This window comes from Zootoca vivipara, chromosome 3 (assembly GCF_965207765.1).
Source record: "Zootoca vivipara chromosome 3, rZooViv2.hap1.1, whole genome shotgun sequence".
NCBI lineage: Eukaryota > Metazoa > Chordata > Lepidosauria > Squamata > Lacertidae > Zootoca > Zootoca vivipara.
The window spans coordinates 20,402,562-20,418,737 of NC_142586.1; the positions used below are offsets into that span (position 1 = coordinate 20,402,562).

General features: G+C 44.5%; 1 protein-coding gene across 1 annotated transcript in view; it reads left to right on the forward strand.

Moving 5' to 3' along the window:
• The first annotated feature begins 769 nt into the window (after positions 1-769).
• CSMD1 (CUB and Sushi multiple domains 1) overlaps positions 770-16,176 on the forward strand; it is a 946,508-nt gene continuing 931,101 nt past the window's right edge. The window contains exon 1 of the mRNA XM_035109950.3: positions 770-4,917. Coding sequence (XP_034965841.3) covers positions 4,848-4,917 — 70 coding nt within the window. The 5' untranslated portion in view covers positions 770-4,847. The remainder of the gene's footprint in view (positions 4,918-16,176) is intronic.

Here is a 16,176-nt window from a genome sequence, read left to right on the forward strand (position 1 = left end):
TTCATTTTCCCCATCTCCACTATAAGCTGGCATGAACCTTTCCTGTTATTTTGGTGCATGAGCATACCTGCTAGCTTTTAACCTGTACCATGTTCCCATTTCCCAATGTAAACTAACAAGTAAATGAAGTATTATTTTTTATCTATATATATATATTGAATCACCCATAACCTATTATTCATAATCTATTATTCTAGCCTGTAAACTGTTTATATAGAATATAAAATATTCACTGCAAATACTGATTAAATCAAACATTAAGAGGAAGTTAACTTTAAAATGCATCAGAATATAAGTAAAAACAAAACAAAAATCAGTTATTAAAATCTACATAAGAAAAACTAAAGTACATGTTTTAGTAGGCTTGCATTAACAAAAAACGTATTTACTAGGTGCAGGAAAAAAATCAGTGAAGGTGCCTACCTAACATCAATGGAGAAGGAGGAGTTCTAGAGAATAGGTACTGCCGCATCAAAGAATCAATTCCATGCAGGTGCAAAATGAACATTATGTGACACTTGTAAAAGTGCTAGTTCTGTCGACTGGAGCAGGCCTGCAGTGTGCTAGGAGCTGTATAAGGTACAGATATGAAACAAACAAACAAAAAGGCCACAGCTGAGGGAAGCTTAGGGACTGACAGTTAGGAAGGATGATAAGGATGCTAGCATGAAAAGACAATGTACAAACAGATGAAACGGCATATGCTTTGTTTAAAACTAGTCTTGAAGAGGGAACCAATGGCAGTAAAGATGACAGTTTCAAGCATCAGGGAGCTTGGCTTTCATTATTTTAACTCTTCAAAGTCCCATTTTGAAAACAGACCTTTTGAATTCAATGCATACAAAGATGGGAAGCATAGTGGTAACACATGTGGTTTGCACTAGTCCAGTAATTGCTGAATGGTTTACTGAGGGATATCAGTGTGCTGTACATCCTGGATAGCTCAGTTGCTTTGAGTGCACAGCTGATAACCCCAAGGTTGCAAGTTCGATCCCGGTTAAGTCACAGCTGCATTTTCCTGCACTGCAGGGGGTTGGACTAGATGATCCTCAGGATCCCTTCCAACTCTATGATTCTGTGAGTTCTATGAGCCACCAGCACTCATAAAGATGCCTCTTCTATCTCTGCAGAATTCATTGTTCTTTCCTTGGTCCCTCCTGTTCAGGCCATCATACCATATCTCTCCGCACCAGATTGAAGCATTAAATTACTGCAGAGAAGCAACAAAATCATCTGCTCTCATATTCGCCTGTCTGTTATACATCTGCAGGAGTCGCTGTTCGAGGTTTGCATCCTCTGGAATGTAAGGGAACAGTAGCATCTGCATTAGTCATAGAGATAGGCTTTTGTGCTTCCCTTGGCTTTTTTGGGGAGGAAGGCCAGAATATAAAGTCAACAAATAAATAGATAAGCAAACAATGAGGGCGTGGCGGAGATCTTTCTTACACGCGCTAATAATCTTTTTGGTTTTTTTTAAACTAAGACTGAAATGTGTCTTTAATATTTATGAATTCGCTACAGAGAAAAATGTAGCCGCTAGATGGCAGCAGTGTCACATGTTTCTCGCAGATTTCCCGTTCGCAAAGCTTGCCCCCAGCCCCCGTCCTGCTTTCCCTGCCGGTGAGAAAAGCAGCAATATAAATATAAGCCTATTAACAGAGCCAGCCTACTTTGTTCAGTACCCACTCGTTGAACCCATACAACGAGGCAACAGCTTTCCATATTTTACCAAGAAAGAGAATTTATCATCAGTGAGTAATTACAACCTCAAAACTCCCCCTCGCCATTGGTATTGCTTCTGTCCTGTGATCCTTTGTATTTTAATTACCAACACAGGTAGCTTCGGGCATTAATTAGGAAGTAAGGCTCTTTCTGCTGTGTTAACTGGCTTTAGAATTTTCGACTTCTTCTGGTACTACACCAAGGAATCGCTTGGTTTACTCAGAAGAAAGTCCCACTGACTTCAATGGAGCTTACTCCCAGGGCACACTGGATTACAGCTTCAGAGAGTTTTTAAGCAAACAATTCTGTTTTATTAGGAAAACAGAAAAGTTGACATTTTGTGGCCTTACAAAGGAACCACTCTAACGTAGTTTATGCCACAGAACGAAGGGTAGGTTTTTAAAAATAATATAATAATACTTTTTTTAAAAAAAATAGGCTCACGTTTACAAGATGTCTTCTCAATACTGACATCAAAGAAGTATGTTTTAGAAATAGTTTTAAATGGCAGAAATTGATGAGGCCAATCATTGGGAATGGGAGAGTATTAGAATACAGAAAAAGAAACGTGGTCCCAAGGAGACTTAGCAGTTTTGGGTTGGTTTTTTTTTTTCTTTCCTATTTTTCATTCTCTATTTTTGCCCTGACCGAGAGCTTGAAATGGTCTTAAGGTAGCAAACGCATCAGAAGCTCTTTTAAGTTACTCCGCTCCGGAACTCTTTTGAAGTGGGGTCAGAGAACCACAAAGTTGCCCACTTCCAGCCCTCCATGGGGAAATGGCCGTACTGAAGATAAACTGAAGAATCCGACCTGTCCTGAAAGAACATCCTAAATGTCCCTTAAAACTGTTTAGTTAGCGCTCAGAGAAGTAATTCAGGAGCGGGGCTTGCCAACTCTGACATTGCTCACGTGGTTCTGAAACAAGGATTGCTGGTTTGCACTTCCTGGGTCTGGTGACCGTGCTGTGTGTGAAGCCTACATCGCTGTCCAAAGAGATTCCCAAGCACGCCTTTTAGTGCGGGAAGAGTGACTTGTGAATGCTGCCAAAGAATAAGAGGAGAACCGTTTTTAAGTGCCTTGCTGAACAGGGGCCTAACGAGCCTTGTCCATCGGATTTGGGAAACAGCTGTCTTCTTCGTCCTATGACAGCCACAGGTGACACGATCCATGTTTAAATGCATAATTTGGGACCACTTCTTTCAAAATGGACTGGGTAGAGCAGGCAGCCATCTCCAAGCGAGTGGTAATTAGCACAGATCCAAAGCCAACTATTATTCCGGAGTTCATAGAATCATAGAGCTGGAAGGGACCACGAGGGTCATCTAGTCCAACCCGCTGCGATGCAGGAATCTTTTGCCCAACGTGGAACTCGAACCCACAACCCTGAGATTAAGAGTCTTGTGCTCTCCCGACTGAGCTATCCCCGGGGATTTAGACATACATACAAAAACACCCAGCATAGCCTTTTCCGTGTGTGTGCTCCACAAGGTGGTTGGGCTTCCTTGGAAGAAGCCCGTAGCCAAAGAAGATACGTTAGACCTAAGTTCAAGGTTGCCCACTGGCTACCAGGTGTCCCTTGCTCTTTTTAAGGGCGGAGGGGTCACTCTTATTTAGATTGGATCCAGAAAATCCAGAGCGACCCTCGCAAACGGCCCCTTGGGAGACCCCAGGAGGACATTTCTCCTCGAAGACACCAAGCAAAGTCTGGGTGTGGGCTGCTGCTGTCGCTTAGCCGATCAGGGGGAACCATTCCCTGCCCTCCTGTAGTCGCGACTTCCCGGCTTTAACGCTTAGCCAGCCGCCTCAACGCGCCCAACGAGCGCCCTGCGAGGTAGGTCTGGCGGGAAGACGAGAAGCGTGCGGGACGACGGCGGGACGCAAGAGAGCGTTTCGCGGCGCGGCGCGGGATTCCCGAGCTTGTTCCTCGTCCCGCCCCTCAGCCGGCGCGCGCGCTTTCTCTCTACAGTTGCCCCCTCAACTGCCCCGTCGTCACCTGGGACTGGAAAAGAAGATTCCCAGCCACTGCCACCACCTCCCTCAGCGGGGCGGAGGGGTTTTTTTTGGGGGGGGGGAGAGAAGAGAAGAGAGAAAACGACTCCCCTCGCATTCCCGCGCTTTCCCACCCTCGTTCTGTGAGGGCTGCGAGAAGGCTGCTGCGGCTGTCTTGCCTTGGGCTTTGGCGGGTGCGCTCGCTCCTGCTGCCGCCGCTGCGCCGCTCCAGCCTCCTTCTTCCCCTCTCTGTGGGAAGGGATGGTTGAGTCCAGCAGCAGCAGGAGCGGCGGCGGCGGCGGCGGCAGCGGCGGCAGCGGCAGCAGCAGCAGCAGCTCCTTCTTGCGCTGCTAGAAGCCTGTCAAGCTTGCCGCGCTCTCCCGGCTCGGCTGCGTCCCTCAGCTTCTCCTCCTCGCCGTGACAGGAGCAACCCGCTATTTCCATTTGGTTCTCTCTCCTCTCCCTCTCGCGCCTTTCTTTTTATTTGCCGCCGCCCGCGTCTCCTCTGGCTTCCCTCTTCACTCGATGCCTGGCCGCGTCTCCCCTTCATCCACCGCCGCCGCCGCCACCTCTCCGCGGTCTTCGTCGTCGTCGACGTCGCTGCTGTCTTGGGGCAGCTGGTGGTTTTCGCCTCAGACTCGGGAGAGCCGCTCGCGGAGGAGGCTCTCGCCGCTCCTCTCCCTCAGCCTGGTCTCCCCGCGCGCTCTCCGCCCCGCAGTGGCTCGCCGGCACTTGATGCTATGAGAAGGCGGCGAGCCGAGGCAACCAGCAGTCCTGCAGGAGGCGTCGAATGCTGCGCCGCCGCCGCTGCTGCCACTCGCGGCACCTGGAGCTACCCTCGCTGCTGCTGCCGCCGCCGCCGACACCACCGACACCACCTCCTCCTCCTTCTCCTCCGCCTGGCTTCACCCTCTGGTGATTCTTTCGCCCCGCGGGCACTTCTGGCGAGGGGGAGAGCCCGCGCTCGCAGCTGAGAGGCGCCGCGGCGAGGTGCACCGACCGACCGGTCAAGCAGCCAACCAACCAACCGGCGTTGCAACCCCCCCTCCACCCCCCACCCCGGGTCTCAGCCTGCCTCCTCAGAGCTCTCGCTCGCGCCTTTCCCTCTCTCTATGTGTGTGGAATAAACTGCAGACATGACTGCGTGGAGGCAATTCGGGGCTCGGCTGCTGGTGCTCTGCGCGGGGCTCCTCGCCGCAGCTCAGGGTAAGCGCTGCTGGTTTCTCCTTCTTTCCGTTACTTGACGGGGGCTTCCTCCTTTTGCGTTTTTGTGTGTGGGGATTCTTCTACAGCCGACCCGGCTGGTGACGATGGAAGGGGGGGGGAGAGGAGGTGTCGTGCCTGTGCCAGCTCCCGGCTTTACCCCAGGCGTGTATTTCTCCCCCCCCCAATATATACTGGTCAACGCAGTGGCCCGGCATGACGGCTCCACGCTCCCCTTGCCGTCGTCGCGCACACACGGACCGTGGCATCCCTGGCACCTGCTCCCTCCCAACTCTGTCGCTGGTGGCTCATAAAGGGAGGTTATGTGAGGGGGGGGGCTGCTGCTGGTTTGTGGGGGGTGCGCTATGGGGGAAGAACTGCGCCGCCAGCGAAGGGAGCCTCCCGGGCTGGACGGGTGGAGATCTTGCCCTCTCTCCTCGTCCGCACATGGGTGGTGATGTGGTGGTGGCGGTGGCTGGTACTTAACCGAGGGATGCTAAAGATAGCTTGCCTGGGCTGCCAAGTTCCTTCCCGCCTCCGCCTCCTCCTCCTCATCTGCCGCCTCCCCACCCTCAGACCCTCTCCTCTTCCTCCCCGAGATGGAAGAAAGCTCCGCTGCCAGCAAAGGCGAGTTAGGCACTTCGCCCGCCGTTCTGCTGCCCTGCTTTCCCAGAAGGAGGTGGCCGCGTGATGTTCTCAGCCCTCGCACACCCCACCCCTGGGATGGCTGAGACCTGTACTACTTTGTTCCTTGCAAGTTGCAGGGAGACAGGAGAGGGAAGCAGGCTTTGAGGGGACCCAAGGATGTTCCTGATGATCGGCATAGAAAAAAGGTGGTGTGTGCGGGTGCTTATCTTGCCTGTTGTCTCTCCCTCTCCCCCCACGTTCAGGAATCTCTTTTCACCATTTGCTTGTTTGGTATTCTCTTTCTCCTTGAAACCGAGGTGGGGCAGGATACTGGATGGTTACACAACTTCTGCGTTGGCCCTAGCCCCACAACTTGCCTTGCTGCCCCTGAGACAACAAGGTCGGCTTTATATTCACTTTGCCTCTCATTAGCCATGGCCTTTTTTGTGTTGGCAGGGTGCGTGTGTGTTGTGGCTGCCTCTGGTGACAACACCTGCCTACTTCAAAACCTGTTTCTGTAGCTCCCTATTCCTCCTTCCTCTTCAGGTGTCCTTACAAAGGGTAGGAGGGGATATAGATAATTTCTTTTGCTATTTTTTTTTTAAAAAATGAAAAAAATTCATTCTAGCATAACATATTTAAAACAGCTATTTCTCCCAAATCAACCTTTTTTTTGCTGTCCCGATTTTTATAGCAAATTATTGAAAACTCAGAGAGAACTAAAACTTCAAAGTGACTAAAAGTGCTTGTGTTCTGCCTCTCCTGTCTACTTCCTGTGTGAGTGTGTGTTCTGAATTATGACATAGTGCCACATTGTAAATTAGTGGGGTCACTTTGCATAAGTGAGCATCCCGTTGAGATTCCCTCCCTCTTTTTTTTCCCTTCCTTCTTTCCCTGAATTACTTTTAATGACTAGGCAGAGGTTAGGGGAAGGGGAAGAGGCAGATGGCAACATTCCATCTCTGTTTCAATATACTAAGTTGAGCTAAGGCTTGCATAGTTTGGAGCAAGAAGAGCAAGTTGTGTTAATGAATGCACTAAAGCCCCATCACCACCCTGCCTTCAACCCCATCCCTGGAGCTGCCGCAGGTGACAAAGTGATGCCTGGCTCTTTGCTGCCTCTGATCTCATTTTACTCACTTTGAATAAAGAACAGAGGAACAGAAACATCTGACATATTTAGAAATCACGCTGAAAGGCCAGCTCCGATAAAGACAAGGCTCGCCCTTGGAGCTATTCACATGCCATAGTAGGATTTTGCCCCTTTTCAGTCTACTGCGGCAACAGAGGTCTTTCTGTTTCATTCCTATTCCAAAAGTTGCTATATTTTCATCGCACTCTGTCCTCCTCTACCACCCTTGACTGTGTGTCTTCTTAGCTGGGAGACAGCGTTTTCCTTTCCCCTGTGGCAGCCCCAATTAGCCAAGGTTTTGCATTGCCCTGCTACTGCTGCTTAATAATCCTGACACGTGTGTTACATTTCAGCCCTTTGCCTCTGGATTGGGTGGTTTTTTTTTTTTTTTTAGAAGTTGGATTTGAAAGAAGGACACAAATCCAGATCCTCTGGCAAATTCAGATTCTTTTAGCAGCTGCTAACAGCTGCCTGTGGCCAGGAGCACTGGAAGAATTGGGGGGGGGGGAGTCCATTTGCCAGGAATGAACATACAATTGCAATCAAACGGGCTCATCCTGTGGCATCAAGGCAAATAATATGTTCTTGAGGCTGAGGAGAGGAGAGGGTGGGATAAGTTACAATCAATAGCACTATTGTCTCAGCTACAGCTGAGGACTTAGAGTTCTGACTCATTTATTAAACACACAGTTGCTGGTTCTTGACATTTGCCATTTTAGCATTTTCCTAAAAAAAAGAAAGAAAGAAAAAGCTGACATTGTGTATGAAACGCTGAGCCTGGTTCATGCTTAGAGAGCATTGCTCAGTTGTATTCAGCTAATCCATAAAGTGGGCTTTGGGCAGTACTTTTGGTGACGTAAGAGTTAAGATTAATTTAGCTGTGCGTTATTTTAATATGGGGAGGGGGGGGAATAGGCTGCAATCCTACATAGCACTGGATCCAGACAACAAGCAGAAGAAGAAAAGAAGAAGAAACAGCAGTGACGTTTGACTCCTTCCCACTGCTACCTTTTACATTCCAAAGCTTTAAAGCACTCGCATCTATATTTAGCATAATGTAAACCTACATTTGGAATGAGGTGTATTGCTTAAAGAGAGAGTGACTGAAAAATAACTATCGCCTAGTAACAGATCAGCTTTGGCTTTCTAAGCACATAACATCTTAATTAGCAGTGCCCAGCAAGTCTTTATTTTAACTGCCCCATGGAGAGGAATTAATTTGCTTTTTTTATTGACAGAGATTCTATGATGAAGAATCCAAGTGCTACATTTCCATGGAGGTGTGTGTGTGTGTGTGTGTGTGTGTGTGTGTGTGTGATATGTAATGTTCTCTTTGTCTTTCATGACAAGACAAGTATATTTATCACTAACATTCCTGCCACACACACACTATATGTGTAGGTCAAATCCCATAACCTTTTGAACAGATGCACATAAGTTCCCTCCCCAAATAAAATACTTTTAAAAGGGTTAATAGGTGTACTGCAGACTTGTGGTTCCTTTTCATTTGTCTTTCGCAAAAAAAAAAAAAAAATCTATAGAAATCTGGGTTTAGCCTATTGGCTTTCTTTCGGTAATTTTCTTGAAGCTGAAACCAGAATGCAAATGCATATTTACTTGTAAGTAGGTATTATTGAGCTAGGATAATTTACTTTAAATATGGTTAGGATAGGGCTATAAGCTCTATATTTTCGGTTAAAATTGCTCAGGAGTGCATCCCTGCTTTCAATGCCAGCAATCCCCATCCATATGATTTAAAGCATGCATATACGCTCCTTTTTGGCAGGAGGGGAAAAAATAGGGAGGCCTATATGTTTCCACTGCTGTACTAAAAAGAAAAAGAAAAGAAAAAGTAGAAATCCTCCTCTCTAACCTCACCTCTGTCACAGCAATAAGGTACGCACTACTCGCTAATTATAAGGAACAGAGGGGAATTAAGGTTACATGAGTGCAGCGTTGCTTCCAGTAATTAATAGGGTCCTTGATAGGTACAAGAAGCTGCAAAGAAGCATGTAACTTGGAAGCAAGGAGTAAAAGTTGCTTCTTGTGTTTTTTAAATGGGATAAAAAGGTGTGCATTTTTTGTTGTTGCTTTGTACTATATTTCCATTGCTACTGGATTTTTGGAAAGCAAGCGTTTCTTGAGAAACGGTGGTTTGGGGAATATTTTGTTTCTTATGAAAGGAAGGTGCGGGGGGGGGGGGACCGCACCTATTCTACATACTAGAACTTGCCTTTCTCCATCATGGGACTGGGACTGGGAGAAAGCACCCAACGCTTGGAAAAATATCCTGATTTCTTCTCCTTGCTCACATGCACTTTGAAGATTTTTATTTACCGTAATTCAATAGCTTGGCTCATCAGGTCTTTTTTTAATGTGTTGGGCTGATAAATGAGACAATTATTATTGCATGTAAATGGATAGTCCAGATAACTCCTTTGACTGAGTAGAAAGGTATGCCCACTGGGGCTTTTTGATTTCTCTCCACCAAACTGCAGGTCATTGTGACATGCCAAGCCGCTTATGAAAGAATGCCTCCTCCTCTTCCTCACTCATCATACTCATCATTTACCATCAACACACCTCCAAGTAATCCAGCCAATGTCTTGTGCATGGTCTATACTAACATAGAAGGGTGTTGTTTCTTGATGGCTATTTGTTCAGTATTAAATTTAGGAAGTTTGACTTAAGAAGGTGTCCCGCAAACCTAAGGTTATGGCTGGGGTTACAGTGTTTATATAACACTCCAGCCAAAGCAAAGTAGTATAGCCACTTAATGAAGATTGTGAACTAATAATATTCACAGGGGTGGGAGGGAAGGTAGGTTTCTTTGATTTTTTTAAAAAAAACAAATCCCCTAGTTTCCTTTTCCTTTTTACAGTTCCTAAGATCTAAAATGGTTTTCTGCAGATGGAGAGGGAAATGTACCACCATATGTAGCATTCTGTGGCTTCATTTCATCACTACTTCCAGGACATCTGACCAACTGTTCTGCAAAATGGTTAAGTTCGTTTCTCAACTTAGTTGTTGCATGCATTTAAAGAGGCTCGCTTCAAGTCTGTTAAATATATCACTACTTACGGAAAGACCTTGTAGTAGAAATAAAGTCTTCCAAAGCAGATCATATGATATTGTAGGCACAGAAGGATTAGTTCCGAAAGTCATTTGTTCATGCTGGTAGTCAAGGACCTTAATCCTACTGATAAACGTAACTATAATGCTGCTCATGCAGTGGTTTGCCTGAATGTTAGCAATAGAGATAAAGGTACAACCACCAGGGCTGTTGCGTAGTGCATAACTCTTCTTCTCCCCATCCAACATTCACAGTGAAACATTGGCTTGTTATTCTCACATGGGCGTGCCCTATGGACCAGGTGTGTAAATCCGCATCTCACACCCTCGGCTGAACATTCTCTTGCTCCCAGCCTTGCACTGTGTGATCATAAGAGAAAGAAAAGCATAGAAATCGCTTTCTCCTAATTCACGACTCATTATCTAAATGCCAGCTATTCAGATGTCTCCCTTCTTAAAATTTGGCCTGTGTATTGAATCATCTTATGTGAAATAAATGTAGCAAGTCTGTTCTGCTCTCCTACGTATCAAAAGCCGTTCCAATGCAAGTGCCACTCAAAAAGAGCTCAGTTTTGTGTTATGGGCATGTCTACACAATAGTCTTAATAGGTTTAGTAGTCATTTCATTTGCTACATGCACACAGACAGACATAAAAAAAGAGGAAGGGTAAATGGAGGAAGGAGTAAACAGGGGGAGAATGTGCAATTGATAGTTAAAATAGTATAAAACCAATATAAACAACTAGTGTAAAACCAATATAAATTACTAGTGTAGATATATAATGCCGATTACATCATGGTGGTCAAGGTGCCCTTTGGAGGTCATAGTTGGGAGGACTCTTGACCATCTAGTCCAATCCTGTGTGCAGTGCAGATACTGCAATGGAGGATGAAGACCCCTCCTGACAGTTGTCTGGACTCTTTTCTAGTAGCAACACTCACCACATCTTGAGGCAATCCATTCCACTACTAACTTTCTCCTGACATTTAGCTGAAATCTGCTTCCTTGCAGTTTTTGCCATTTTTCTAGTCCTGCCTTCTGGAAAACATAGACAAGAAGTCAGCTCCTTAGTGTGTGTGACAGCCCTGTGTGTGTGTGTGTGTGTGTGTGTGTGTGTGTGTGTGTGTGTGTAACATTATCATTGCCCCTCTCCTTTTAATATTCTCTTTTCCAAGCTAAACACCCAACTCCTCTCTCAACTGTTCTTCATAGCACTTGGTTTCCAGGCCCCTCACCATTATGACTGTCCTCCTCTGAACATGCTTCAGTTGGTCAAGGTCCTCCTTAAAGTGCCTGGAACTGACCAGCACAGAGTACAATGAAATGATTACTTATCACAATTTGGACACCATGCACCTATTTATACATCCTAAGACTGCAAGGTTCTTTAGTAGCCACATTGCACTATTGTTTCATGATTGGCTTATGATGAATAAATACACCTTTGGCATGCAAGGTGTGTTTGTGTGGGGGTCTCCCCTCCATTCTATATTTGTGGCATTGATTCTTAGTTCCTAAATGCAGGTACAGATTCATATCTGTTGAATCTCATCTTGTGGGTTTCAACATATTAAGACCATCTTGGATCTTGATTCTGGGTGATATTCCAACACTCCCATTCTGCTACTGGAAGGGATGTGCTCTAGTGGAACATCACTTTTCCCCTCCTCTCCCCTGCAGCTCAGTGTATACCCTCCAAAAAATTAGCTCTGGTGGGCTGGGGCTGGAGTAAATTTTGTGATGGTTTCTTAAGGAGAGGAAAGAAATGAGATCTCTGCTAGTAGGAATGAATGCTTCTGGAATACACATTGTTGTGCAGACAATGCATCTGACTTAGAGCTAGACAATGTGGTACCTTCTAGATGTGACTGAAGAGGGGACATCTGGTAGAAACGTCTAAATCTAACTGAACCTGAGAAGTGCATAAAAGAATATGTAGTAAAAATGTTTCAGATCTGATAAGTGACATGCCTTCCATAGTGTTATTTGAAAAGGTAATTTTAAATCATCACTGCAGTTATTTTCTCTTCCATCTCCCACAGAATATACAAAACAAGCTGATTTTACACATTATCCTGATGCCAAGTTTCAATGAAAAGCAGGGAAGTAAATATCCTTCTTCAGCTAAGAGTCAGGCTCTAGAAACACATACATGTATTCCAGCTTATTTTCAAAGAGCAAGTTTTTGTGTACCCTTTGCTTGCCGCTATCAGTTTGTCAAAATAATGACTGGAACTACAACAACTTAAGGTTCCCCACCATGCTTAATGCCTACTCATATATATGGGTGGGAAAAGCTTTATGTGCTGTATTTTCATTGCTTCTAGAGTAGTGGTTCCCATACTGTGAGGCTGTTTTCTTAAGTGGGATTCAAATAAGCACAGAAACTATGAGGGAAGAGAGGGAAGCTTCATTTTCTGTCACTGTTTGGTTCTGGAGTTGCCAAAATTGAGATCTACTATTTAATATATCAGTTCAATACAAAGTAGCTATTCATGCAGTTCAGAGTAGCAGCAGTCTAGGCGGGGAGTGGGGGAGAGAGAAAGAAAATAACAAGCATGCAAGTTATACACACACACACACACACACACACACACACAGTTCTTTTTACTTTTATACGATTTTTTTTAAAATAAAAAAAACTGTCTTTTCTATGACACTAATCCATTTAAATGCTCATGAATATAGTAGTGGGGTAGAGCTCCAATCTGAAATACATTTTTATTTTATACCTGCAGAGGACTCACAACCCAGTTTCAGTCAGACTGGACAAATAAGCACTGATTTCTCTTTTTAAAGGAAAAACATCTTGCTATTTTAATTTTGTTATCTGTTTTAATTATAATTTATATGTCTCGTTGGCTTACATTTTAGTATAGATTTTAGCTATTTTGTAAAGTCGGCTCAGTCTTTGGAGAAAATGAGTTATAAATACATAAATATAGTGACCCATTTTTTCCCTTGATTAGCAAGATCTATAAAATATTTGTTGCAGTGCTTCCAAGAGCAGTATCTATATAGACACGGACTGTCTCTGATGTGATGATTGTGATGTACTATGGTAACATTTGTGAATTGTCTGCTGGTGGAAATCAAAACAAACAAAAACTGAAATAAGTTCTTATCAGAACATGCAGCATTCCTCTTGTTTTCAATGAGCACATTTCACAGCATTAACACAGATCCACAGTTGTGGCCCTTTGTTAAAGGCAAGACAACTGAATCGCATTCTTCCATTATGACAACTGGGAATTGTAGGTTTATGTAAAATAACTAAGCCAGTATTAGAAATCACCCCAGAACTGGCCCTACTAAACATATTCCAAGACAATAATGCCCACTCACATAATTCATAACCCACCTACTCTCAGCAACCAGAAACATCATAGCCAGACACTGGAGAGACCTGTCAGGAGTAAGCATGGTCCAATGGTACCAAATAGTATGGGAAACAGCCCTACTAGAAAAATTTACCAATAAACTGAAACTGACACGGGGACAATTAGAAGAAGATACCTTCACCCCCGTATGGCTCCCCTTGATCACATACAAAGCCCAAGACATTGACAAGAATCCACCATCAGCATATGAATCAATATGGCTAACCTGATTCAAAAACACCTACCCACCCCACTCACACATGAAAACAAAGTTCACCACAGCCAATCACAAACAAGCAACCACACCCTAGGCCAACCCCAACTTCTCTCACCACCAATGGAACACAAGCGAATAGCAAAGAGAACCCGCACAAACGACGCTGACACAAAACCCCACACATACATTAAGCAAATTAGAAACATCGCCTCCCGACCCCACCCCCACTCGCCTTTCCCCTGTCCACCCCCGCTTTCTTCCTAATATAACCCTAATGTCTCAACAAATGAAACTGGCCTATGGAAAATGTAACTTGGAAAAAGAGACATTGCACATACCTTTGTAAACCAAGAAAATTTTAATAAAAATATTAAAATACAGCCGGCTTCCTCAACCTTGGCCCTCCAGCTGTTTTAGACCTACAACTCCCATGATCTCTAGCTAGCAGGACCAGTGGTCAGGGCTGATGGGAATTGTAGTCTCAAAACATCTGGAGGACCGAGGTTGAGGAATCTTATTCTACAGATTATGGTTTAGAAATAGTTCTGTTGACATTCGAAATCTGGCAATATAGGAGAGGTACATTTTAGGATGCCCCATGCAAAATTTGGAGTAAAAATGATAACAGATGGCTTGTTTTGAAAGACAAATGTATGAAGTTAACAGGTGATATGCATTTTCCTTCCATAGCCTTTGTTGGGGTGGTTTTGGGGAGAAATAGGTATCTGTGATGCATATGTTGAGAAAGTGTTGCATTAGGTCAAGGGGCACACCTAGTATGTGCCATACTCATGGTTTGTGTAATATGTTTGTAAAGGTAAAGATAAAGGGACCCCTGACTGTAAGGTCTAGTTGTGAATGACTCTGGGGTTGCAGCGCTCATCTCCCTTTACTGGCCGAGGGAGCCGGCGTGCAGCTTCCGGGTCATGTGGCCAGCATGACTAAGCTGCTTCTGGTGAACCAGAGTAGCACATGGAAATGCCATTTACCTTCCCGCTTGAGTGGTACCTATTTATCTACTTGCACTTTGATGTGCTTTCGAACTGCTAGGTTGGTAGGAGCAGGGACCGAGCAGCGGGAGCTCACCCCATCGCGGGGATTCAAACTGCCGACCTTCTGATTGGCAAGCCCTAGGCGCTGTGGTTTAGACCACAGCACCACCCGCGTCCCTTGTTTGTAGTTTTGTGCAATTTAAAAAGTGTTTACCATTCAAGTATGCCAATAGGTGATGAGTTATTTTAGGGAGAAGAAATCCTAAGATAAGTAGAAAACAGTTTGAGGGAAATGAGTGGAAAAATATATCTGATGGGCAGTTCGGGGATTTCAGAGAAAAATGAGGGTTTGAGATTCAAGGGACGTTTATGTACATTTGCTGAATTTCCTTTCCCCCCACATAAGAACTGGAATGTCAGAGCTTGTGTGGGCATGGAAAACCCTTAACATAACATGTTAAACCCAAAAGGGTATTTGTTGAATCTTACAACAGTAGCTCATCACTTGTTAACTGGAGAGCATATTTATTTTATTTAGTGAATTTATATACCGCCCTATAACTGGAGGTCTCGGGGCCGAGAGAGAGAGAGAGAGAGAGAGAGAGAGAGAGAGAGAGAGAGAGAGAGAATATTTCAAGAGGAGAACTAGGTTTAATTTGTCTCATATTTATGTTTATAATGATAAGTACAAGTCTCCTGACTAATGAGAATGTTGCTAATGATTTGTTTTCAAGGACACAGCTGCACAAAAATCACAATTTCTTGCAACGGCAGGAATACTCTAATTGGAGGTATAATCATTAAATGTGATTTCCTACAGTCCTTCAGTTACCATACAATTTCTGCCATCTGTCTTTGTTTAAAGCTAGGTAGCTACTTTGTGCACCTTTACCTTGATAGCCAAATATTTGCTAAATTAGGAAGAAATAAAATATGCAGCATGACCCCCACACCAGTGAAAATACATAATGTCCCAATCCCAACAAGAATGGGATTCAGTGCCACAAAATAATTGCGTCTCATTATGTTAAGTCTGGCCAGTATGTTATTGATAATATTACAAGCTTATATGTAACATGAGACTTGCCAAATGTAACTTGCCAAATGTGCAAGTTTTCTCCAGATTCTTAATATTCCTTTCCCATTCCAGGTGGGCATATCATCTGATGATCAGCAACAGCCCCTCACTGTGTGTGAAGTGCACACAACATTGGTTGCCACTTCTCAGCTGAAAGAGAGGGGCATACTGTTAATTAGTTGAACTGTGAAGCCTTAGAGAGCGAACAATGATGATGTACTAGGCTCCAAAATGTTTTAAACTGGGGATCAGAAAATTCAGCCCACAGGGATCAAAACTGGCCTCTTACAGAATAGTAGCCAGCTGCCCCACTTCAAGTTGCTATGCCAGTTTTCTGGAGAAAGTGTGTGTGATTTGGCTGTGTGATTTGCTGACAATATACTCTGGGAATAGAACGATGTGCCATCTTCAATCCTCTCTTCTAGCAGCTGTCCTGCACACCTTGCTATGAAATTACACATGCAAAAACTGAGATATGATTGAAATATTTTCTGGGCCCTTTACACAGCAGATGTGAATGTAATCTGCCAGCCTGTTTTTAAATAAATCCATGTTAGGGAGCACTCACAGCTAGGCACAATGTTCATTTTGGAACCGTGCTATGCAAATTGGATTTGCTGGCGGTGGAGGTTTAAATACAGAGAACCTAATCCGAAGTCCACAGAACCCAACAGAAATATTCTTCTTGCCTTTAATGGGTTTCAGGCCCTTTATTGCATCCACTTATCCAAGTAGAAAAATATAAGTCTAAATGTATGCTCAA